General features: G+C 43.2%; 3 protein-coding genes across 4 annotated transcripts in view; 1 reads left to right on the top strand and 2 right to left on the bottom strand.

Moving 5' to 3' along the window:
* Window positions 1–382: 382 nt before the first annotated feature.
* fzd5 (frizzled class receptor 5) lies at window positions 383–3,292 on the top strand. The gene has a single exon (XM_062068437.1). The coding sequence runs from the start codon at window positions 1,300–1,302 to the stop codon at window positions 2,938–2,940; it is 1,641 nt and encodes a 546-aa protein (XP_061924421.1). The 5' UTR covers window positions 383–1,299; the 3' UTR covers window positions 2,941–3,292.
* A 3,909-nt stretch (window positions 3,293–7,201) lies between these two features.
* LOC133663741 (uncharacterized) lies at window positions 7,202–9,311 on the bottom strand. 2 transcript variants are annotated; one of them, XM_062068435.1, is made up of 2 exons: window positions 9,008–9,311; window positions 7,202–8,633 (listed from the first exon to the last, which is right to left on the bottom strand). In XM_062068435.1, exons 1-2 carry the CDS (start codon window positions 9,273–9,275, stop codon window positions 7,906–7,908), a joined length of 996 nt encoding a protein of 331 aa, XP_061924419.1. In that variant the 5' UTR covers window positions 9,276–9,311; the 3' UTR covers window positions 7,202–7,905. The 2 variants fall into 2 exon arrangements, with proteins under 2 accessions (XP_061924419.1, XP_061924420.1); XM_062068436.1 differs by lacking the exon at window positions 9,008–9,311 and adding an exon at window positions 8,858–8,924.
* A 4,471-nt stretch (window positions 9,312–13,782) lies between these two features.
* LOC133663740 (cyclin-Y-like protein 1) overlaps window positions 13,783–27,174 on the bottom strand; it is a 29,102-nt gene continuing 15,710 nt past the window's right edge. Inside the window, 4 exon segments of the mRNA XM_062068434.1 lie at window positions 13,783–14,114; window positions 15,812–15,974; window positions 19,045–19,187; window positions 19,189–19,212. Of these exon segments, the coding sequence (XP_061924418.1) occupies window positions 13,998–14,114; window positions 15,812–15,974; window positions 19,045–19,187; window positions 19,189–19,212 (447 nt within the window). The 3' untranslated portion in view covers window positions 13,783–13,997.

Genomic DNA, 27,174 nt, shown 5'->3' with positions numbered 1-27,174 from the left:
GACTTTTATTGGATTGCTGCTAATATTCCTCCAGATGTGTTGTGATGGCAAATAGACTTATTCTGTCAAAGCAGTCCAGTGATGCCTTCACGTTCTGCTCGTAATCCCCAGCGTAGTGATGGCGACCCTCACGCGACACAAGCAGCTGGTGCGTTCAGGTACATTCCGTAAAGTCAGCGAAGCCTGGCGTTTGACATGAGCACCGACTTTTGATCTTTGAGTGAAAAAAGTGTTGCTTTCAAAGTGCCACGCTGCGTTTTACTGAGTCCCGCCGGCGTTGGTCACATGTCCGACGCCCCGTGAACGCACCGCAAGGCTCATCCCCGCGCACTTGCGGAGAGATCGCACTTGTCTTCTTGTCACCTGCGAACAGGACCATGCTGCACGGACTCTGTACGTGAACGCAACACCAAGCGCTTCCGCGCACGGACCCTGGACGTGAACGCAACACCAGGCGCTTCCGCGCACGGACTCTGTACGTGAACGCAACACCAAGCGCTTCCGCGCACGGACTCTGTACGTGAACGCAACACCAGGCGCTTCCGCACACGGACTCTGTACGTGAACGCAACACCAAGCGCTTCCGCGCACGGACTCTGTACGTGAACGCAACACCAAGCGCTTCCGCGCACGGACTCTGTACGTGAACGCAACACCAGGCGCTTCCGCGCACGGACTCTGTACGTGAACGCAACACCAAGCGCTTCCGCGCACGGACTCTGTACGTGAACGCAACACCAAGCGCTTCCGCGCACGGACTCTGTACGTGAACGCAACACCAGGCGCTTCCGCGCACGGACCCTGGACGTGAACGCAACACCAGGCGCTTCCGCGCACGGACTCTGTACGTGAACGCAACACCAGGCGCTTCCGCGCACGGACTCTTGACATGAACGCAACTCCAAGCGCTTCCGCACACGGACTCTGAACGTGAACGCAACACCAGGCGCTTCCGCGCACGGACTCTTGACATGAACGCAACACCAAGCGCTTCCGCGCACGGACTCTGGACGTGAAGGCAACACCAGGCGCTTCCGCGCACGGACTCTGGACGTGAAGGCAACACCAACCGCGTCCGCGCACGGACTCTGGACGTGAAGGCAACACCAAGCGCGTCCGCGCACGGACTCTGGACGTGAAGGCAACACCAAGCGCGTCCGCGCACTGGTCGGAGCGCACTTGGAGGTGAGACTGGAATTAAGTGTGTGCGCGTTGTAGAAGAAGTTGGTGCCAGCTAATGATTGACGCGCGCTGCGTGCGGGATTAATCATCAATAAGAAGAAACAGGACTTGAGCTGAATGGGGTCCAGCGTGAGGCTGCTGGTCCTGGTCCTGCTGGTCCAGAGTCCAGGCGGAATGCAGGCGGCGTCCAAGGAGCGGGTGTGCGAGACCATCACGGTGCCCATGTGCCGGGGCATCGGCTACAACCTGACCTACATGCCCAACCAGTTCAACCACGACACCCAGGAGGAGGTGGGCCTGGAGGTGCACCAGTTCTGGCCTCTGGTGCGCATCCGCTGTTCTCCGGACCTGCTCTTCTTCCTGTGCAGCATGTACACGCCCATCTGCCTGCCGGACTACCGCAAGCCCCTCCCCCCGTGCCGCTCCGTGTGCGAGCGGGCCAAGCGGGGCTGCTCGCCGCTCATGAGCCAGTACGGCTTCGAGTGGCCCGAGAGAATGAGCTGTGAGCGACTGCCCCGCCTGGGCGATGAGACCCTGTGCATGGACCAGAACAGCAGCGAGACCACCACTGCGGCGCCGCCCTTCCCCAAGCCTACCCGGGGGCGAGCCAGAGTCGCGGAGCGGGAGTGCAGCTGCCGAGAACCTCTGGTCCCCATCAGGAGGGAGAGCCACCCGCTGTACGGGAGGGTCCGCACGGGGCCCCTGGCCAACTGCGCCCAGCCCTGCCACCAGGCCTACTTCTCAGCGGAGGAACGCACCTTCACGGCCTTCTGGGTGGGCCTGTGGTCTGTCTTGTGCTTTGTGTCCACGCTGACCACGGTGGCCACCTTCCTGATGGACACGCAGCGCTTCAAGTACCCAGAGCGGCCCATCATCTTCCTGGCCGCCTGCTACCTCTTCGTGTCTCTGGGCTACATGCTGCGCCTGGTGGCGGGGCACCAGCGCGTGGCCTGCGCCCCCAGCGGCGAGCATGTCCTTTATGACACCAGCGGCCCCGCCCTCTGCACGCTGGTCTTCCTGCTGGTCTACTTCTTCGGCATGGCCAGCTGCATCTGGTGGGTGGTCCTGTCCTTCAGCTGGTTCCTGGCGGCCGGGATGAAGTGGGGCAGCGAGGCCATCGCCGGCTACTGCCAGTACTTCCACCTGGCCGCCTGGGTGGTCCCCAGCATCAAGACCGTCATGGTTCTGGCGCTCAGCGCCGTGGACGGCGACCCGGTGGCCGGAATCTGCTACGTGGGCAACCAGAGCCTGGGAAACCTGCGGGGGTTCGTGCTGGCGCCACTGGCGGTCTACCTCTTCACGGGCTCGCTCTTCCTGTTGGCCGGCTTCGTGTCCCTCTTCCGGATCCGCAGCATCATCAAGCAAGGTGGCACCGAGACGGACAAGCTGGAGCGGCTGATGATCCGCATCGGCCTCTTCACCGTGCTCTACACCGTGCCCGCCGGCGTGGTGGTGGCCTGCCTGGTCTACGAGCAGCACCAAAGACCCGGGTGGGAGCGGGCGCTGGCCTGCACCTGCGCCTTGGAGCGCCAACGTCTGGGCGCCGGGCCCGACTATGCCGTCTTCATGCTCAAGTACTTCATGTGCTTGGTGGTGGGCATCACCTCCGGGGTCTGGATCTGGTCAGGGAAGACTGTGGAAACGTGGAGGAGATTCTTGGCGCGCTGCTGCCCCTGCTGGCGGTACAAGATGGCGACTCCGCCCCCGTTGTACGGCGACACCGGCACCGTGTACCATAAAGCTCCTTCTCATATATGACACATGGACGCAATATTTATTGACCTACTTTTACATGCCTTGTAAAGACATCATGTCGGCCGGGAATCGAACGTGCGACACCTGTGGCTAGTTTAGATGTCTGCCCTTAAAGCTGCAGTCAGTTGGCCTCCAACACCACCTGCTGGCAGATCATACTTTGGACTTTGTCTGTAAACCTTCTTTATCTGCTGGCGGTCAACTAGCCCACATTGAAGCGTCAACTAGCCCACATTGAAGCGTCAACTAGCCCACATTGAAGCGTCAACTAGCCCACATTGAAGCGTCAACTAGCCCACATTGAAGCGTCAACTAGCCCACATTGAAGCGTCAACTAGCCCACATTGAAGCGTCAACTAGCCCACATTGAAGCGTCAACTAGCCCACATTGAAGCGTCAACTAGCCCACATTGAAGCGTCAACTAGCCCACATTGAAGCGTCAACTAGCCCACATTGGAGCGTCAACTAGCCCACATTGGAGCGTCAACTAGCCCACATTGAAGCGTCAACTAGCCCACATTGAAGCGTCAACTAGCCCACATTGAAGCGTCAACTAGCCCACATTGAAGCGTCAACTAGCCCACATTGAAGCGTCAACTAGCCCACATTGAAGCGTCAACTAGCCCACATTGAAGCGTCAACTAGCCCACATTGGAGCGTCAACTAGTCCACATTGAAGCGTCAACTAGCCCACATTGAAGCGTCAACTAGCCCACATTGAAGCGTCAACTAGCCCACATTGAAGCGTCAACTAGCCCACATTGGAGCGTCAACTAGCCCACATTGAAGCGTCAACTAGCCCACATTGAAGCGTCAACTAGCCCACATTGAAGCGTCAACTAGCCCACATTGAAGCGTCAACTAGCCCACATTTGCCAAACAATGTTTGAAAGGTTTCTAACATGTTTTATAGAGCAACTTCTAGTGGGAACATTAAATGCACGCACTGCCCCATGACAACAATGGCGTCATGTTATGTTTCCATGGCAACACTCACCTCTGCTCGTGACTCTTTAGCGTTCCTGGAGGGAAGACTTGGTAGCACAGGACCAAAACACTTAAATACATGATTGCTATTACAAGTACAATTAAATAGTATTACAAGTACAGTAAACACGGAGAGAGAAGCAGATAGAAATGATCGCTGGTCCTCTTTTGCCGCCATTTTGACTTTTGTATGCTAGCTATCCCAGGATGCATTGCGTTGCGTGAATCAAGCAGCTACTAAGCTAAAAGACAACATAGTCACTCGCCCTGACACTAATAAGTGAATCAAGCAGCTACTAAGCTAAAAGACAACATAGTCACTCGCCCTGACACTAATAAGTGAATCAAGCAGCTACTAAGCTAAAAGACAACATAGTCACTCGCCCTGACACTAATAAGTGAATCAAGCAGCTACTAAGCTAAAAGACAACATAGTCACTCGCCCTGACACTAAGTGAATCAAGCAGCTACTAAGCTAAAAGACAACATAGTCACTCGCCCTGACACTAATAAGTGAATCAAGCAGCTACTAAGCTAAAAGACAACATAGTCACTCGCCCTGACACTAATAAGTGAATCAAGCAGCTACTAAGCTAAAAGACAACATAGTCACTCGCCCTGACACTAATAAGTGAATCAAGCAGCTACTAAGCTAAAAGACAACATAGTCACTCGCCCTGACACTAAGTGAATCAAGCAGCTACTAAGCTAAAAGACAACATAGTCACTCGCCCTGACACTAATAAGTGAATCAAGCAGCTACTAAGCTAAAAGACAACATAGTCACTCGCCCTGACACTAATAAGTGAATCAAGCAGCTACTAAGCTAAAAGACAACATAGTCACTCGCCCTGACACTAATAAGTGAATCAAGCAGCTACTAAGCTAAAAGACAACATAGTCACTCGCCCTGACACTAATAAGTGAATCAAGCAGCTACTAAGCTAAAAGACAACATAGTCACTCGCCCTGACACTAATAAGTGAATCAAGCAGCTACTAAGCTAAAAGACAACATAGTCACTCGCCCTGACACTAATAAGTGAATCAAGCAGCTACTAAGCTAAAAGACAACATAGTCACTCGCCCTGACACTAATAAGTGAATCAAGCAGCTACTAAGCTAAAAGACAACATAGTCACTCGCCCTGACACTAAGTGAATCAAGCAGCTACTAAGCTAAAAGACAACATAGTCACTCGCCCTGACACTAATAAGTGAATCAAGCAGCTACTAAGCTAAAAGACAACATAGTCACTCGCCCTGACACTAATAAGTGAATCAAGCAGCTACTAAGCTAAAAGACAACATAGTCACTCGCCCTGACACTAATAAGTGAATCAAGCAGCTACTAAGCTAAAAGACAACATAGTCACTCGCCCTGACACTAATAAGTGAATCAAGCAGCTACTAAGCTAAAAGACAACATAGTCACTCGCCCTGACACTAATAAGTGAATCAAGCAGCTACTAAGCTAAAAGACAACATAGTCACTCGCCCTGACACTAATAAGTGAATCAAGCAGCTACTAAGCTAAAAGACAACATAGTCACTCGCCCTGACACTAATAAGTGAATCAAGCAGCTACTAAGCTAAAAGACAACATAGTCACTCGCCCTGACACTAATAAGTGAATCAAGCAGCTACTAAGCTAAAAGACAACATAGTCACTCACCCTGACACTAATAAGTGAATCAAGCAGCTACTAAGCTAAAAGACAACATAGTCACTCGCCCTGACACTAATAAGTGAATCAAGCAGCTACTAAGCTAAAAGACAACATAGTCACTCACCCTGACACTAATAAGTGAATCAAGCAGCTACTAAGCTAAAAGACAACATAGTCACTCACCCTGACACTAATAAGTGAATCAAGCAGCTACTAAGCTAAAAGACAACATAGTCACTCGCCCTGACACTAATAAGTGAATCAAGCAGCTACTAAGCTAAAAGACAACATAGTCACTCGCCCTGACACTAATAAGTGAATCAAGCAGCTACTAAGCTAAAAGACAACATAGTCACTCGCCCTGACACTAATAAGTGAATCAAGCAGCTACTAAGCTAAAAGACAACATAGTCACTCGCCCTGACACTAATAAGTGAATCAAGCAGCTACTAAGCTAAAAGACAACATAGTCACTCGCCCTGACACTAATAAGTGAATCAAGCAGCTACTAAGCTAAAAGACAACATAGTCACTCGCCCTGACACTAATAAGTGAATCAAGCAGCTACTAAGCTAAAAGACAACATAGTCACTCACCCTGACACTAATAAGTGAATCAAGCAGCTACTAAGCTAAAAGACAACATAGTCACTCGCCCTGACACTAATAAGTGAATCAAGCAGCTACTAAGCTAAAAGACAACATAGTCACTCGCCCTGACACTAATAAGTGAATCAAGCAGCTACTAAGCTAAAAGACAACATAGTCACTCACCCTGACACTAATAAGTGAATCAAGCAGCTACTAAGCTAAAAGACAACATAGTCACTCGCCCTGACACTAATAAGTGAATCAAGCAGCTACTAAGCTAAAAGACAACATAGTCACTCGCCCTGACACTAATAAGTGAATCAAGCAGCTACTAAGCTAAAAGACAACATAGTCACTAATAAGTACGTCATTACTTTGATTAGTGCGGAGATTGGAGATAGTGACCCCGACTTAAACAAGTACAAAAACTTACTCGGGTGTTACCATTTAGTGGTGAATTGTAGGGAATATGTACTGTACTGTGCAATCTACTAATACAAGTCTCAATCAATCAATCAATCCTCGAACGCCGTTTAGGCGGGATTGTGACATCATCAACAAGCGCTGCACATAAAGGACAAAATAAAAGGCCTTTTACATGATTAGTGTTTATTTAAAATAGTCCATTCGCAAATGGGTTTCCACTTAAAAATGAGACATTTGACAGCTAGTAGCCTACACAGTAAGCTAGTAGCCTACACAGTAAGCTAGTAGCCTACACAGTAAGCTAGTAGCCTACACAGTAAGCTAGTAGCCTACACAGTAAGCTAGTAGCCTACACAGTAGGCTAGTAGCCTACACAGTAAGCTAGTAGCCTACACAGTAGGCTAGTAGCCTACACAGTAAACTAGTAGCCTACACAGTAAGCTAGTAGCCTACACAGTAAGCTAGTAGCCTACACAGTAAACTAGTAGCCTACACAGTAAACTAGTAGCCTACACAGTAAGCTAGTAGCCTACACAGTAAACTAGTAGCCTACACAGTAAGCTAGTAGCCTACACAGTAAGCTAGTAGCCTACACAGTAAACTAGTAGCCTACACAGTAAGCTAGTAGCCTACACAGTAAGCTAGTAGCCTACACAGTAAACTAGTAGCCTACACAGTAAGCTAGTAGCATACACAGTAAACTAGTAGCCTACACAGTAAACTAGTAGCCTACATAGTAAGCTAGTAGCCTACATAGTAAGCTAGTTGCCTACACAGTAAGCTAGTTGCCTACACAGTAAACTAGTAGCCTACACAGTAAGCTAGTAGCCTACACAGTAAGCAAGACCTGCATGGAAGTACTTTGTTCTGTGGGGGAGGGGCTACAATACTGACTTAGTCCTCTCCAGGTCCTTCTTTCAATACTAACATCAGTCTTGGTCCATGATGTGGACTAGAGTCAGGAATGTTCTTGGACCTAGTCTGGTGGAACACAGTAACAACTTCAGAGTGTACTCCATGATGTGGACTAGAGTCAGGAGTGTTCTTGGACCTAGTCTGGTGGAACACAGTAACAACTTCAGAGTGTACTCCATGATGGGGACTAGAGTCAGGAGTGTACTTGGACCTAGTCTGGTAGACACAGTAACTACTTCAGAGTTTACTCCATGATGCGGACTAGAGTCAGGAGTGTCCTTGGACCTAGTCTGGTGGAACACAGTAACTACTTCAGAGTGTACTCCATGATGTGGACTAGAGTCAGGAGTGTACTTGGACCTAGTCTGGTGGAACACAGTAACTACTTCAGAGTGTACTCCATGATGCGGACTAGAGTCAGGAGTGTACTTGGACCTAGTCTGGTGGAACACAGTAACAACTTCAGAGTGTACTCCATGATGGGGACTAGAGTCAGGAGTGTTCTTGGACCTAGTCTGGTGGAACACAGTAACAACTTCAGAGTGTACTCCATGATGGGGACTAGAGTCAGGAGTGTTGTTGGACCTAGTCTGGTGGAACACAGTAACAACTTCAGAGTGTACTCCATGATGGGGACTAGAGTCAGGAGTGTTGTTGGACCTAGTCTGGTGGAACACAGTAACAACTTCAGAGTGTACTCCATGATGTGGACTAGAGTCAGGAGTGTTCTTGGACCTAGTCTGGTGGAACACAGTAACAACTTCAGAGTGTACTCCATGATGTGGACTAGAGTCAGGAGTGTTGTTGGACCTAGTCTGGTGGAACACAGTAACAACTTCAGAGTGTACTCCATGATGTGGACTAGAGTCAGGAGTGTTGTTGGACCTAGTCTGGTGGAACACAGTAACAACTTCAGAGTGTACTCCATGATGTGGACTAGAGTCAGGAGTGTTGTTGGACCTAGTCTGGTGGAACACAGTAACAACTTCAGAGTGTACTCCATGATGTGGACTAGAGTCAGGAGTGTTGTTGGACCTAGTCTGGTGGAACACAGTAACAACTTCAGAGTGTACTCCATGATGTGGACTAGAGTCAGGAGTGTACTTGGACCTAGTCTGGTAGACACAGTAACAACTTCAGAGTGTACTCCATGATGTGGACTAGAGTCAGGAGTGTTCTTGGACCTAGTCTGGTGGAACACAGTAACAACTTCAGAGTGTACTCCATGATGTGGACTAGAGTCAGGAGTGTTCTTGGACCTAGTCTGGTGGAACACAGTAACAACTTCAGAGTGTACTCCATGATGTGGACTAGAGTCAGGAGTGTTCTTGGACCTAGTCTGGTGGAACACAGTAACAACTTGAGAGTGTACTCCATGATGTGGACTAGAGTCAGGAGTGTTGTTGGACATAGTCTGGTGGAACACAGTAACAACTTCAGAGTGTACTCCATGATGTGGACTAGAGTCAGGAGTGTTCTTGGACCTAGTCTGGTGGAACACAGTAACAACTTCAGAGTGTACTCCATGATGTGGACTAGAGTCAGGAGTGTTGTTGGACCTAGTCTGGTGGAACACAGTAACAACTTCAGAGTGTACTCCATGATGTGGACTAGAGTCAGGAGTGTACTTGGACCTAGTCTGGTGGAACACAGTAACAACTTCAGAGTGTACTCCATGATGTGGACTAGAGTCAGGAGTGTACTTGGACCTAGTCTGGTGGAACACAGTAACAACTTCAGAGTGTACTCCATGATGTGGACTAGAGTCAGGAGTGTACTTGGACCTAGTCTGGTGGAACACAGTAACAACTTCAGAGTGTACTCCATGATGTGGACTAGAGTCAGGAGTGTTCTTGGACCTAGTCTGGTGGAACACAGTAACAACTTCAGAGTGTACTCCATGATGTGGACTAGAGTCAGGAGTGTTCTTGGACCTAGTCTGGTGGAACACAGTAACAACTTCAGAGTGTACTCCATGATGTGGACTAGAGTCAGGAGTGTTGTTGGACCTAGTCTGGTGGAACACAGTATGATGCGGACTAGAGTCAGGAGTGTACTTGGACCTAGTCTGGTGGAACACAGTAACAACTTCAGAGTGTACTCCATGATGCGGACTAGAGTCAGGAGTGTACTTGGACCTAGTCTGGTAGACACAGTAACAACTTCAGAGTGTACTCCATGATGTGGACTAGAGTCAGGAGTGTTCTTGGACCTAGTCTGGTGGAACACAGTAACAACTTCAGAGTGTACTCCATGATGTGGACTAGAGTCAGGAGTGTTGTTGGACCTAGTCTGGTGGAACACAGTAACAACTTCAGAGTGTACTCCATGATGTGGATTAGAGTCAGGAGTGTTGTTGGACCTAGTCTGGTGGAACACAGTAACAACTTCAGAGTGTACTCCATGATGTGGACTAGAGTCAGGAGTGTTCTTGGACCTAGTCTGGTGGAACACAGTAACTACTTCAGAGTGTACTCCATGATGTGGACTAGAGTCAGGAGTGTTCTTGGACCTAGTCTGGTGGAACACAGTAACTACTTCAGAGTGTACTCCATGATGTGGACTAGAGTCAGGAGTGTTCTTGGACCTAGTCTGGTGGAACACAGTAACAACTTCAGAGTGTACTCCATGATGTGGACTAGAGTCAGGAGTGTTGTTGGACCTAGTCTGGTGGAACACAGTAACTACTTCAGAGTGTACTCCATGATGTGGACTAGAGTCAGGAGTGTTCTTGGACCTAGTCTGGTGGAACACAGTAACTACTTCAGAGTGTACTCCATGATGTGGACTAGGGTCAGGAGTGTTCTTGGACCTAGTCTGGTGGAACACAGTAACAACTTCAGAGTGTACTCCATGATGTGGACTAGAGTCAGGAGTGTTCTTGGACCTAGTCTGGTGGAACACAGTAACTACTTCAGAGTGTACTCCATGATGTGGACTAGAGTCAGGAGTGTTCTTGGACCTAGTCTGGTGGAACACAGTAACAACTTCAGAGTGTACTCCATGATGTGGACTAGAGTCAGGAGTGTTCTTGGACCTAGTCTGGTGGAACACAGTAACTACTTCAGAGTGTAATCCATGATGTGGACTAGAGTCAGGAGTGTTCTTGGACCTAGTCTGGTGGAACACAGTAACTACTTCAGAGTGTACTCCATGATGTGGACTAGAGTCAGGACTGTTCTTGGACCTAGTCTGGTGGAACACAGTAACTACTTCAGAGTGTAATCCATGATGTGGACTAGAGTCAGGAGTGTTCTTGGACCTAGTCTGGTGGAACACAGTAACAACTTCAGAGTGTACTCCATGATGTGGACTAGAGTCAGGAGTGTACTTGGACCTAGTCTGGTGGAACACAGTAACTACTTCAGAGTGTACTCCATGATGTGGACTAGAGTCAGGAGTGTACTTGGACCTAGTCTGGTGGAACACAGTAACTACTTCAGAGTGTAATCCATGATGTGGACTAGAGTCAGGAGTGTTCTTGGACCTAGTCTGGTGGAACACAGTAACAACTTCAGAGTGTACTCCATGATGTGGACTAGAGTCAGGAGTGTTCTTGGACCTAGTCTGGTGGAACACAGTAACTACTTCAGAGTGTACTCCATGATGTGGACTACAGTCAGGAGTGTTCTTGGACCTAGTCTGGTGGAACACAGTAACAACTTCAGAGTGTACTCCATGATGTGGACTAGAGTCAGGAGTGTTCTTGGACCTAGTCTGGTGGAACACAGTAACTACTTCAGAGTGTACTCCATGATGTGGACTACAGTCAGGAGTGTTCTTGGACCTAGTCTGGTGGAACACAGTAACAACTTCAGAGTGTACTCCATGATGTGGACTAGAGTCAGGAGTGTTCTTGGACCTAGTCTGGTGGAACACAGTAACAACTTCAGAGTGTACTCCATGATGTGGACTAGAGTCAGGAGTGTACTTGGACCTAGTCTGGTGGAACACAGTAACTACTTCAGAGTGTAATCCATGATGTGGACTAGAGTCAGGAGTGTTCTTGGACCTAGTCTGGTGGAACACAGTAACAACTTCAGAGTGTACTCCATGATGTGGACTAGAGTCAGGAGTGTACTTGGACCTAGTCTGGTGGAACACAGTAACTACTTCAGAGTGTACTCCATGATGTGGACTAGAGTCAGGAGTGTACTTGGACCTAGTCTGGTGGAACACAGTAACTACTTCAGAGTGTAATCCATGATGTGGACTAGAGTCAGGAGTGTTCTTGGACCTAGTCTGGTGGAACACAGTAACAACTTCAGAGTGTACTCCATGATGTGGACTAGAGTCAGGAGTGTTCTTGGACCTAGTCTGGTGGAACACAGTAACTACTTCAGAGTGTACTCCATGATGTGGACTACAGTCAGGAGTGTTCTTGGACCTAGTCTGGTGGAACACAGTAACAACTTCAGAGTGTACTCCATGATGTGGACTAGAGTCAGGAGTGTTCTTGGACCTAGTCTGGTGGAACACAGTAACTACTTCAGAGTGTACTCCATGATGTGGACTACAGTCAGGAGTGTTCTTGGACCTAGTCTGGTGGAACACAGTAACAACTTCAGAGTGTACTCCATGATGTGGACTAGAGTCAGGAGTGTACTTGGACCTAGTCTGGTGGAACACAGTAACTACTTCAGAGTGTAATCCATGATGTGGACTAGAGTCAGGAGTGTTCTTGGACCTAGTCTGGTGGAACACAGTAACAACTTCAGAGTGTACTCCATGATGTGGACTAGAGTCAGGAGTGTACTTGGACCTAGTCTGGTGGAACACAGTAACTACTTCAGAGTGTAATCCATGATGTGGACTAGAGTCAGGAGTGTTCTTGGACCTAGTCTGGTGGAACACAGTAACAACTTCAGAGTGTACTCCATGATGTGGACTAGAGTCAGGAGTGTTCTTGGACCTAGTCTGGTGGAACACAGTAACTACTTCAGAGTGTACTCCATGATGTGGACTACAGTCAGGAGTGTTCTTGGACCTAGTCTGGTGGAACACAGTAACAACTTCAGAGTGTACTCCATGATGTGGACTAGAGTCAGGAGTGTTCTTGGACCTAGTCTGGTGGAACACAGTAACTACTTCAGAGTGTACTCCATGATGTGGACTACAGTCAGGAGTGTTCTTGGACCTAGTCTGGTGGAACACAGTAACAACTTCAGAGTGTACTCCATGATGTGGACTAGAGTCAGGAGTGTTCTTGGACCTAGTCTGGTGGAACACAGTAACTACTTCAGAGTGTACTCCATGATGTGGACTACAGTCAGGAGTGTTCTTGGACCTAGTCTGGTGGAACACAATAACAAGTGTTGTGTCTGCAATGACTATGTGCTATTATTCTTTACTTCCATGAAAGAAAACCTGGGTCATGTGACCAGGTGAGTTGCATATAAAAACCATAGTTGTGTGTTGATTCAGGACTTGACAAGACGGGCCTGGTGTCACATGGTCATGTGACTCAGCTAGGAAAGGTGGTCATGTGACTCAGCTAGGACAGGTGGTCATGTGACTCAGCTAGGAAAGGTGGTCATGTGACTCAGCTAGGACAGGTGGTCATGTGACTCAGCTAGGACAGGTGGTCATGTGACTCAGCTAGGAAAGGTGGTCATGTGACTCAGCTAGGACAGGTGGTCATGTGACTCAGCTAGGACAGGTGGTCATGTGACTCAGCTAGGACAGGTGGTCATGTGACTCAGCTAGGAAAGGTGGTCATGTGACTCAGCTAGGACAGGTGGTCATGTGACTCAGCTAGGAAAGGTGGTCATGTGACTCAGCTAGGAAAGGTGGTCATGTGACTCAGCTAGGAAAGGTGGTCATGTGACTCAGCTAGGACAGGTGGTCATGTGACTCAGCTAGGACAGGTGGTCAAGTGACTCAGCTAGGACAGGTGGTCATGTGACTCAGCTAGGAAAGGTGGTCATGTGACTCAGCTAGGAAAGGTGGTCATGTGACTCAGCTAGGACAGGTGGTCATGTGACTCAGCTAGGACAGGTGGTCATGTGACTCAGCTAGGAAAGGTGGTCATGTGACTCAGCTAGGAAAGGTGGTCATGTGACTCAGCTAGGACAGGTGGTCATGTGACTCAGCTAGGACAGGTGGTCAAGTGACTCAGCTAGGACAGGTGGTCATGTGACTCAGCTAGGACAGGTGGTCATGTGACTCAGCTAGGACAGGTGGTCATGTGACTCAGCTAGGACAGGTGGTCAAGTGACTCAGCTAGGACAGGTGGTCATGTGACTCAGCTAGGACAGGTGGTCAAGTGACTCAGCTAGGAAAGGTGGTCATGTGACTCAGCTAGGACAGGTGGTCAAGTGACTCAGCTAGGACAGGTGGTCAAGTGACTCAGCTAGGACAGGTGGTCAAGTGACTCAGCTAGGACAGGTGGTCATGTGACTCAGCTAGGACAGGTGGTCAAGTGACTCAGCTAGGACAGGTGGTCATGTGACTCAGCTAGGACAGGTGGCCAGCCTAAGACAGAATGGCGTTGGAGTGTCGGATGCACAGCAGGTTGTCGGCGCTGAGAGAGCGTCTCAGGGATGCTCGGCTCAGGTCCTTGTACTTGTCTTCACACAGTCTGGAGATGGCCTACACACACACACACACACACACACACACACACACACACACACACACACACACACACACACACACACACACACACACACACACACACACACACACACACACACACACACACACACACACACACACACACACACACACACACACACACACACACACACACACACACACACACACACACACACACACGAGACAAGAAGTTCACATGAGGAAATGTACAGTGGAACATCAATTTACAGATTGAATTGGTTGTAGAACATGGTTCATAGAGCGAGAAGTTAGCATAGTGAAGCAGAGTTCCCTGTAAGAAACAATGTAAACATCAATAATATTAAAGCAGTTTTACATTTCTTTTCGTTTCACTAAATAAGTGTTTATCACTTGCAACTTTAAAAACAGTACATTTGTAATTACAACACTAATTCCCCCATTTATTAAATGTGCAAAACTGTGGCGCTGCTTGTATGTGTATATATATATAAATATATATACTGTATATATATATATACTGTATATATATATACACACAGTATATATATATATACCGTATATATATATATACACACAGTATATATATATATACTGTATACATATATACACACAGTATATATATATACAGTATATATATATACTGTATATATATATATACTGTATATATATATACACACAGTATATATATATATACCATATATATATATATACACACAGTATATATATATATACTGTATACATATATACACACAGTATATATATATACAGTATATATATATACTGTATATATATATATACTGTATATATATATATATACACACAGTATATATATATATACTGTATATATATATACACACAGTATATATATATATACTGTATATATATATACACACAGTATATATATATATACTGTATATATATATATACACACAGCATATATATATATATATATATATATTTATTCAACAATCTTTATTTAATCCAAACAACACAACAAGAAGTAGCTGTGCAGACACAAACATCCTTTCAGTGCTCTCCAAAACATTAACAACCATGTTGCTACAAACTAAAAGAGGAAACTCCTCTAGCCTTCATGGGCTAGTGTGCCTGCCTGTCCTCTTTAAAAACTAATGGAAGCAGCCTTAAATTGGCCACCTTTGGAATAAATGCTATCACCTTTTCATCCAACCACACCTGCTTTTATACTCTCTCTTTCTTAATACATCAACATCCTTATTTACAGAGCTTGCAGTTGTGGACATCTTTCTTCCATATTTGCCAGCCAAATCAGCGATGTACTGCTCTACTCCTTGCAATGAAGTCTTTTCTAGGTCCACAGCTAATCCCTCCTTCTTTCCTGGCTTTTTTTGAACCCATATGGAGTAAGAAAATAGACTAAACACACTGAGGAAGTGGCGACCGGGTAATGGCTGTGTAAACAGGATGTGATGTAGGGGCCCCCGCCCCCTACAGGAAGTGATGTCATCGCCCTGAGTCTTCCAGCGGCATGCAAGATGACTGAATGAAGACTACTGAGACCAGTTTCACACACACACACACACGCACGCGCGCACACACACGCGCACACACACACACGCACACACACACACACACAGGTATATTTGACTTGAAAAGGTGTCCAACACTGTATTTGTTGACATTTGCAGCAAATGCACACAAGTGCACTCGGACTTCTTGGTCAAACTCACCTCCAGTTTCTGGGCCCGCTGGTTGTTGAGCGGCTCCAGGGGGAAGCTGAGGTTGTTGTCGTCAGCCAACTGGCGCAGGTCAAAGTAGTACTTGGCGTAGACGCTGGCGGGCACGTTGATGTTGAACTGGAGCAGCTCCAGGAAGTGGCGCTCCATCTCGTTCCTGCACAGAGACACGTCCAACATGGAGGACACGGACCACAGGGAGCTAATAAAGAGTCTCACACTATTTCAGGTGATTTGATATTGTCAACCAGTCTGCTTAACACCACTAGCATAAAGACACGGACCACAGGGAGCTAATAGAGTCTCACACTATTTCAGGTGATTTGATATTGTCAACCAGTCTGCTTAACACCACTAGCATAAAGACACGGACCACAGGGAGCTAATAAAGAGTCTCACACTATTTCAGGTGATTTGATATTGTCAACCAGTCTGCTTAACACCACTAGCATAAAGACACGGACCACAGGGAGCTAATAGAGTCTCACACTATTTCAGGTGATTTGATATTGTCAACCAGTCTGCTTAACACCACTAGCATAAAGACACGGACCACAGGGAGCTAATAAAGAGTCTCACACTATTTCAGGTGATTTGATATTGTCAACCAGTCTGCTTAACACCACTAGCATAAAGACACGGACCATAGGGAGCTAATAAAGAGTCTCACACTATTTCAGGTGATTTGATATTGTCAACCAGTCTGCTTAACACCACTAGCATAAAGACACGGACCACAGGGAGCTAATAAAGAGTCTCACACTATTTCAGGTGATTTGATATTGTCAACCAGTCTGCTTAACACCACTAGCATAAAGACACGGACCACAGGGAGCTAATAAAGAGTCTCACACTATTTCAGGTGATTTGATATTGTCAACCAGTCTGCTTAACACCACTAGCATAAAGACACGGACCATAGGGAGCTAATAAAGAGTCTCACACTATTTCAGGTGATTTGATATTGTCAACCAGTCTGCTTAACACCACTAGCATAAAGACACGGACCACAGGGAGCTAATAAAGAGTCTCACACTATTTCAGGTGATTTGATATTGTCAACCAGTCTGCTTAACACCACTAGCATAAAGACACGGACCACAGGGAGCTAATAAAGAGTCTCACACTATTTCAGGTGATTTGATATTGTCAACCAGTCTGCTTAACACCACTAGCATAAAGACACGGACCACAGGGAGCTAATAAAGAGTCTCACACTATTTCAGGTGATTTGATATTGTCAACCAGTCTGCTTAACACCACTAGCATAAAGACACGGACCACAGGGAGCTAATAAAGAGTCTCACACTATTTCAGGTGATTTGATATTGTCAACCAGTCTGCTTAACACCACTAGCATAAAGACACGGACCACAGGGAGCTAATGAAGAGTCTCACACTATTTCAGGTGATTTGATATTGTCAACCAGTCTGCTTAACACCACTAGCATAAAGACACGGACCATAGGGAGCTAATGAAGAGTCTCACACTATTTCAGGTGATTTGATATTGTCAACCAGTCTGCTTAACACCACTAGCATAAAGACACGGACCACAGGGAGCTAATGAAGAGTCTCACACTATTTCAGGTGATTTGATATTGTCAACCAGTCTGCTTAACACCACTAGCATAAAGACACGGACCATAGGGAGCTAATAAAGAGTCTCACACTATTTCAGGTGATTTGATATTGTCAACCAGTCTGCTTAACACCACTAGCATAAAGACACGGACCACAGGGAGCTAATGAAGAGTCTCACACTATTTCAGGTGATTTGATATTGTCAACCAGTCTGCTTAACACCACTAGCATAAAGACACGGACCACAGGGAGCTAATGAAGAGTCTCACACTATTTCAGGTGATTTGATATTGTCAACCAGTCTGCTTAACACCACTAGCATAAAGACACGGACCACAGGGAGCTAATGAAGAGTCTCACACTATTTCAGGTGATTTGATATTGTCAACCAGTCTGCTTAACACCACTAGCATAAAGACACGGACCATAGGGAGCTAATGAAGAGTCTCACACTATTTCAGGTGATTTGATATTGTCAACCAGTCTGCTTAACACCACTAGCATAAAGACACGGACCATAGGGAGCTAATGAAGAGTCTCACACTATTTCAGGTGATTTGATATTGTCAACCAGTCTGCTTAACACCACTAGCATAAAGACACGGACCACAGGGAGCTAATGAAGAGTCTCACACTATTTCAGGTGATTTGATATTGTCAACCAGTCTGCTTAACACCACTAGCATAAAGACACGGACCACAGGGAGCTAATGAAGAGTCTCACACTATTTCAGGTGATTTGATATTGTCAACCAGTCTGCTTAACACCACTAGCATAAAGACACGGACCACAGGGAGCTAATGAAGAGTCTCACACTATTTCAGGTGATTTGATATTGTCAACCAGTCTGCTTAACACCACTAGCATAAAGACACAGACCACAGGGAGCTAATGAAGAGTCTCACACTATTTCAGGTGATTTGATATTGTCAACCAGTCTGCTTAACACCACTAGCATAAAGACACGGACCACAGGGAGCTAATGAAGAGTCTCACACTATTTCAGGTGATTTGATATTGTCAACCAGTCTGCTTAACACCACTAGCATAAAGACACGGACCATAGGGAGCTAATAAAGAGTCTCACACTATTTCAGGTGATTTGATATTGTCAACCAGTCTGCTTAACACCACTAGCATAAAGACACGGACCACAGGGAGCTAATAGAGTCTCACACTATTTCAGGTGATTTGATATTGTCAACCAGTCTGCTTAACACCACTAGCATAAAGACACAGACCACAGGGAGCTAATGAAGAGTCTCACACTATTTCAGGTGATTTGATATTGTCAACCAGTCTGCTTAACACCACTAGCATAAAAAGAAAGCAGTTCATGAGAACAATGACATGAAAACAGGAAGCCGATGGCGAGACAAGAGCACATGTGGACTCCACTACCACCGCCATCATCCTGCCTCTTCAGAGAGAGGCTAAGGGCGCTGGTCGCCATGGAGACCGCATCCAGGTTGCTTTGTTGGCTGGCAAAGGTGGTGTGTGTGTGAGACAGAGAGAGAGAGAGATGTCTAGTCTCCCGGGGCAACTAATGGAGTGGGCGAGAGGCAGGGCCATTGTGAGAGCACTTGAGACCCTCTTCATGTGACCCAACAACAACACACCTCAAAGTGACCAGTCCACTCACATGTCCTCCACGCTGATGTCCTTCAGGATCTGGCAGTAGTCCACGTTCCACACGGCCTGGTCGTCCCACACTTTGGAGGCCAGCAGGATGGCTCCCAGCACGATGCGCTTCCAGTTAGCAGGGCAGATGTCCAGCTCGGCGTAGGGTCAGCAGGCGCTCCAGGTAGACCTGCAGAAAGGAAGGAAGGCTCTCTGATCAAGCTGCTCACCACCATCATAACTCTGCAGGGTGACACTGCCCTCTGGTGGTCACAACACCACCTCCTTTTTGGAGGAAACAGTGGAAAGTTGACATGACACCTAAGAATGAAACAATGTCAGTCCAACAACACATTTATATCATTCATTGTTGTTTCTTTGTATCATCATTTATTTATACATCATTCTTTACAACAAATAACATTCATTGTTGTTTACTTGTTTGTATCATCATTTATTTATACATCATTCCTTACAAGAAATAACCGGAATATAGGAAACACTATTTCACACTCGCGTGATTGTTGTTATAAAAACTTAGTGAATCCATAACAACTCACTGTACTGTATCCTTCTAACAATAATATTGTCCTGAGTCGTACTGGCAACCACACATATTGTATCCTTCTAACAATAATATTGTCCCTGAGTCGTACTGGCAACCACACATATTGTATCCTTCTAACAATAATATTGTCCCTGAATCGTACTGGCAACCACACATATTGTATCCTTCTAACAATAATATTGTCCCTGAATCGTACTGGCAACCACACATATTGTATCCTTCTAACAATAATATTGTCCCTGAATCGTACTGGCAACCACACATATTGTATCCTTCTAACAATAATATTGTCCCTGAATCGTACTGGCAACCACACATATTGTATCCTTCTAACAATAATATTGTCCCTGAGTCGTACTGGCAACCACACATATTGTATCCTTCTAACAATAATATTGTCCCTGAGTCGTACTGGCAACCACACATATTGTATCCTTCTAACAATAATATTGTCCCTGAATTGTACTGGCAACCACACATATTGTATCCTTCTAACAATAATATTGTCCCTGAATCGTACTGGCAACCACACATATTGTATCCTTCTAACAATAATATTGTCCCTGAATCGTACTGGCAACCACACATATTGTATCCTTCTAACAATAATATTGTCCCTGAATCGTACTGGCAACCACACATATTGTATCCTTCTAACAATAATATTGTCCCTGAGTCGTACTGGCAACCACACATATTGTATCCTTCTAACAATAATATTGTCCCTGAGTCGTACTGGCAACCACACATATTGTATCCTTCTAACAATAATATTGTCCCTGAGTCGTACTGGCAACCACACATATTGTATCCTTCCAACAATAATATTGTCCCTGAGTCGTACTGGCAACCACACATATTGTATCCTTCTAACAATAATATTGTCCCTGAGTCGTACTGGCAACCACACATATTGTATCCTTCTAACAATAATATTGTCCCTGAGTCGTACTGGCAACCACACATATTGTATCCTTCTAACAATAATATTGTCCCTGAATCGTACTGGCAACCACACATATTGTATCCTTCTAACAATAATATTGTCCCTGAATCGTACTGGCAACCACACATATTGTATCCTTCTAACAATAATATTGTCCCTGAATCGTACTGGCAACCACACATATTGTATCCTTCTAACAATAATATTGTCCCTGAGTCGTACTGGCAACCACACATATTGTATCCTTCTAACAATAATATTGTCCCTGAGTCGTACTGGCAACCACACATATTGTATCCTTCTAACAATAATATTGTCCCTGAGTCGTACTGGCAACCACACATATTGTATCCTTCCAACAATAATATTGTCCCTGAGTCGTACTGGCAACCACACATATTGTATCCTTCTAACAATAATATTGTCCCTGAGTCGTACTGGCAACCACACATATTGTATCCTTCTAACAATAATATTGTCCCTGAGTCGTACTGGCAACCACACATATTGTATGGAATGGAAGTTAAGGCAAATTGTTTCAGAACATTGTTTTTAAGAAAGGTGGGTGCAGTAGTGACATAATGTTTGATGTTGTGTTTAGTTTATCCTCAAACACCTTTATTACAAGTGTCTAAGAGGAACATCAACATTTGATTTCAAAAATGTCTTGGGAAAATTGGTTTCTCAACATCACAATAAGTCACCAACTCCTTTTTATACACTTTGTATTCTTCAACCAAAATGAACCTTTTCTCATGCAGGGCAAACTGGTTATTACTATCTACTTCACTATTGATGATGTACTGACATCATATGTGTATATAGTGTGTCTGATGATGTAGTAACAACATCATATGTGTATATAGTGTGTCTGATGATGTAGTAACAACATCATATGTGTATATAGTGTGTCTGGTGATGTAGTAACAACATCATATGTGTATATAGTGTGTCTGATGATGTAGTAACAACATCATATGTGTATATAGTGTGTCTGATGATGTAGTAACAACATCATATGTGTATATAGTGTGTCTGATGATGTAGTAACAACATCATATGTGTATATAGTGTGTCTGATGATGTAGTAACAACATCATATGTGTATATAGTGTGTCTGATGATGTAGTAACAACATCATATGTGTATATAGTGTGTCTGGTGATGTAGTAACAACATCATATGTGTATATAGTGTGTCTGATGATGTAGTAACAACATCATATGTGTATATAGTGTGTCTGATGATGTAGTAACAACATCATATGTGTATATAGTGTGTCTGATGATGTAGTAACAACATCATATGTGTATATAGTGTGTCTGATGATGTAGTAACAACATCATATGTGTATATAGTGTGTCTGATGATGTAGTAACAACATCATATGTGTATATAGTGTGTCTGATGATGTAGTAACAACATCATATGTGTATATAGTGTGTCTGATGATGTAGTAACAACATCATATGTGTATATAGTGTGTCTGATGATGTAGTAACAACATCATATGTGTATATAGTGTGTCTGGTGATGTAGTAACAACATCATATGTGTATATAGTGTGTCTGATGATGTAGTAACAACATCATATGTGTATATAGTGTGTCTGATGATGTAGTAACAACATCATATGTGTATATAGTGTGTCTGGTGATGTAGTAACAACATCATATGTGTATATAGTGTGTCTGGTGATGTAGTAACAACATCATATGTGTATATAGTGTGTCTGATGATGTAGTAACAACATCATATGTGTATATAGTGTGTCTGATGATGTAGTAACAACATCATATGTGTATATAGTGTGTCTGATGATGTAGTAACAACATCATATGTGTATATAGTGTGTCTGATGATGTAGTAACAACATCATATGTGTATATAGTGTGTCTGGTGATGTAGTAACAACATCATATGTGTATATAGTGTGTCTGATGATGTAGTAACAACATCATATGTGTATATAGTGTGTCTGATGATGTAGTAACAACATCATATGTGTATATAGTGTGTCTGGTGATGTAGTAACAACATCATATGTGTATATAGTGTGTCTGATGATGTAGTAACAACATCATATGTGTATATAGTGTGTCTGATGATGTAGTAACAACAGCATATGTGTATATAGTGTGTCTGATGATGTAGTAACAACATCATATGTGTATATAGTGTGTCTGATGATGTAGTAACAACATCATATGTGTATATAGTGTGTCTGATGATGTAGTAACAACATCATATGTGTATATAGTGTGTCTGATGATGTAGTAACAACATCATATGTGTATATAGTGTGTCTGGTGATGTAGTAACAACATCATATGTGTATATAGTGTGTCTGGTGATGTAGTAACAACATCATATGTGTATATAGTGTGTCTGATGATGTAGTAACAACATCATATGTGTATATAGTGTGTCTGGTGATGTAGTAACAACATCATATGTGTATATAGTGTGTCTGATGATGTAGTAACAACATCATATGTGTATATAGTGTGTCTGATGATGTAGTAACAACATCATATGTGTATATAGTGTGTCTGATGATGTAGTAACAACATCATATGTGTATATAGTGTGTCTGATGATGTAGTAACAACATCATATGTGTATATAGTGTGTCTGATGATGTAGTAACAACATCATATGTGTATATAGTGTGTCTGATGATGTAGTAACATCATATGTGTATATAGTGTGTCTGATGATGTAGTAACAACATCATATGTGTATATAGTGTGTCTGATGATGTAGTAACAACATCATATGTGTATATAGTGTGTCTGATGATGTAGTAACAACATCATATGTGTATATAGTGTGTCTGATGATGTAGTAACAACATCATATGTGTATATAGTGTGTCTGATGATGTAGTAACAACATCATATGTGTATATAGTGTGTCTGATGATGTAGTAACAACATCATATGTGTATATAGTGTGTCTGATGATGTAGTAACAACATCATATGTGTATATAGTGTGTCTGATGATGTAGTAACAACATCATATGTGTATATAGTGTGTCTGATGATGTAGTAACAACATCATATGTGTATATAGTGTGTCTGATGATGTAGTAACAACATCATATGTGTATATAGTGTGTCTGATGATGTAGTAACAACATCATATGTGTATATAGTGTGTCTGATGATGTAGTAACAACATCATATGTGTATATAGTGTGTCTGATGATGTAGTAACATCTGATTGATGTAGTAACAACATCATTATGTGTATATATTGTGTCTGATGATGTAGTTAACAACATCATATGTGTATATAGTGTGTCTGATGATGTAGTAACAACATCATATGTGTATATAGTGTGTCTGATGATGTAGTAACAACATCATATGTGTATATAGTGTGTCTGGTGATGTAGTAACAACATCATATGTGTATATAGTGTGTCTGATGATGTAGTAACAACATCATATGTGTATATAGTGTGTCTGTTGATGTAGTAACAACATCATATGTGTATATAGTGTGTCTGATGATGTAGTAACAACATCATATGTGTATATAGTGTGTCTGGTGATGTAGTAACAACATCATTATGTGTATATAGTGTGTCTGATGATGTAGTAACAACATCATATGTGTATATAGTGTGTCTGATGATGTAGTAACAACATCATATGTGTATATAGTGTGTCTGATTGATGTAGTAACAACATCATATGTGTATATAGTGTGTCTGATGATGTAGTAACAACATCATATGTGTATATAGTGTGTCTGGTGATGTAGTAACAACATCATATGTGTATATAGTGTGTCTGATGATGTAGTAACAACATCATATGTGTATATAGTGTGTCTGATGATGTAGTAACAACATCATATGTGTATATAGTGTGTCTGGTGATGTAGTAACACATCATATGTGTATATAGTGTGTCTGATGATGTAGTAACAACATCATATGTGTATATAGTGTGTCTGATGATGTAGTAACAACATCATATGTGTATATAGTGTGTCTGGTGATGTAGTAACAACATCATATGTGTATATAGTGTGTCTGGATGATGTAGTAACAACATCATATGTGTATATAGTGTGTCTGGATGATGTAGTAACAACATCATATGTGTATATAGTGTGTCTGGTTGATGTAGTAACAACATCATATGTGTATATAGTGTGTCTGGTGATGTAGTAACAACATCATATGTGTATTATAGTGTGTCTGATGATGTAGTAACAACATCATATGTGTATATAGTGTGTCTGATGATGTAGTAACAACATCATATGTGTATATAGTGTGTCTGATGATGTAGTAACAACATCATATGTGTATATAGTGTGTCTGATGATGTAGTAACAACATTCATATGTGTATATAGTGTGTCTGATGATGTAGTAACAACATCATATGTGTATATAGTGTGTCTGATGATGTAGTAACAACATCATATGTGTATATAGTGTGTCTGATGATGTAGTAACAACATCATATGTGTATATAGTGTGTCTGATGATGTAGTAACAACATCATATGTGTATATAGTGTGTCTGATGATGTAGTAACAACATCATATGTGTATATAGTGTGTCTGATGATGTAGTAACAACATCATATGTGTATATAGTGTGTCTGATGATGTAGTAACAACATCATATGTGTATATAGTGTGTCTGATGATGTAGTAACAACATCATATGTGTATATAGTGTGTCTGATGATGTAGTAACAACATCATATGTGTATATAGTGTGTCTGATGATGTAGTAACAACATCATATGTGTATATAGTGTGTCTGGTGATGTAGTAACAACATCATATGTGTATATAGTGTGTCTGATGATGTAGTAACAACATCATATGTGTATATAGTGTGTCTGGTGATGTAGTAACAACATCATATGTGTATATAGTGTGTCTGATGATGTAGTAACAACATCATATGTGTATATAGTGTGTCTGATGATGTAGTAACAACATCATATGTGTATATAGTGTGTCTGATGATGTAGTAACAACATCATATGTGTATATAGTGTGTCTGATGATGTAGTAACAACATCATATGTGTATATAGTGTGTCTGATGATGTAGTAACAACATCATATGTGTATATAGTGTGTCTGATGATGTAGTAACAACATCATATGTGTATATAGTGTGTCTGATGATGTAGTAACAACATCATATGTGTATATAGTGTGTCTGATGATGTAGTAACAACATCATATGTGTATATAGTGTGTCTGATGATGTAGTAACAACATCATATGTGTATATAGTGTGTCTGATGATGTAGTAACAACATCATATGTGTATATAGTGTGTCTGATGATGTAGTAACAACATCATATGTGTATATAGTGTGTCTGATGATGTAGTAACAACATCATATGTGTATATAGTGTGTCTGATGATGTAGTAACAACATCATATGTGTATATAGTGTGTCTTGATGATGTAGTAACAACATCATATGTGTATATAGTGTGTCTGATGATGTAGTAACAACATCATATGTGTATATAGTGTGTCTGATGATGTAGTAACAACATCATATATGTATATAGTGTGTCTGATGATGTAGTAACAACATCATATGTGTATATAGTGTGTCTGGTGATGTAGTAACAACATCATATGTGTATATAGTGTGTCTGATGATGTAGTAACATCATATGTGTATATAGTGTGTCTGGTGATGTAGTAACAACATCATATGTGTATATAGTGTGTCTGATGATGTAGTAACAACATCATATGTGTATATAGTGTGTCTGATGATGTAGTAACAACATCATATGTGTATATAGTGTGTCTGATGATGTAGTAACAACATCATATGTGTATATAGTGTGTCTGATGATGTAGTAACAACATCATATGTGTATATAGTGTGTCTGATGATGTAGTAACAACATCATATGTGTATATAGTGTGTCTGATGATGTAGTAACAACATCATATGTGTATATAGTGTGTCTGATGATGTAGTAACAACATCATATGTGTATATAGTGTGTCTGATGATGTAGTAACAACATCATATGTGTATATAGTGTGTCTGATGATGTAGTAACATCATATGTGTATATAGTGTGTCTGATGATGTAGTAACAACATCATATGTGTATATAGTGTGTCTGATGATGTAGTAACAACATCATATGTGTATATAGTGTGTCTGATGATGTAGTAACAACATCATATGTGTATATAGTGTGTCTGATGATGTAGTAACAACATCATATGTGTATATAGTGTGTCTGATGATGTACTACATCATCAGACAAGTACTAGACAAGTACTAAAACATGTTACTGACAGCTAGTGACTAGTCACTACGACACTACTACATACTAGGGCTGTCAAGATAAAAATATTCTAATGAATTATCAATCCTAGTAGATAAATACTGTATCACCATGTATCAAAGATCCACAGTCCTAGTAGATAAATACTGCATCACCATGGTGTTGATAGACTGATGGACTATAAGAACCACTAGTGGGAGACAAAACTAATCCTTCCAGTCATTATTAAATGAAGTATGGGTCAAAGTATGGGTCAAAGTGAGTGATAGAAGAGTGTCAGTGTGTGTAGAATAAAGTATGGGTCAAAGTGAGTGATAGAAGAGTGTCAG

Source organism: Entelurus aequoreus, linkage group LG13, assembly GCF_033978785.1.
Source record: "Entelurus aequoreus isolate RoL-2023_Sb linkage group LG13, RoL_Eaeq_v1.1, whole genome shotgun sequence".
NCBI lineage: Eukaryota > Metazoa > Chordata > Actinopteri > Syngnathiformes > Syngnathidae > Entelurus > Entelurus aequoreus.
The sequence above is the reverse complement of the archived record's forward strand: the minus strand, read 5'-3'. Positions and strand labels throughout refer to the sequence as shown.

What these genes read in the sequence shown, in the direction of transcription:
- fzd5 (XM_062068437.1), top strand. Translation starts at nt 1,300, where the DNA reads ATGGGGTCCAGCGTGAGGCTGCTGGTCCTGGTCCTGCTGGTCCAGAGT.
- LOC133663741 (XM_062068435.1), bottom strand. Translation starts at nt 9,275, where the DNA reads ATGGAGTACACTCTGAAGTTGTTACTGTGTTCCACCAGACTAGGTCCA. An exon ending in ACTGTGTTCCACCAGACTAG is followed by an intron (nt 8,634 to 9,007) that starts GTCCAAGAACAC and finishes CTACCAGACTAG; the next exon opens with GTCCAAGTACACTCCTGACT.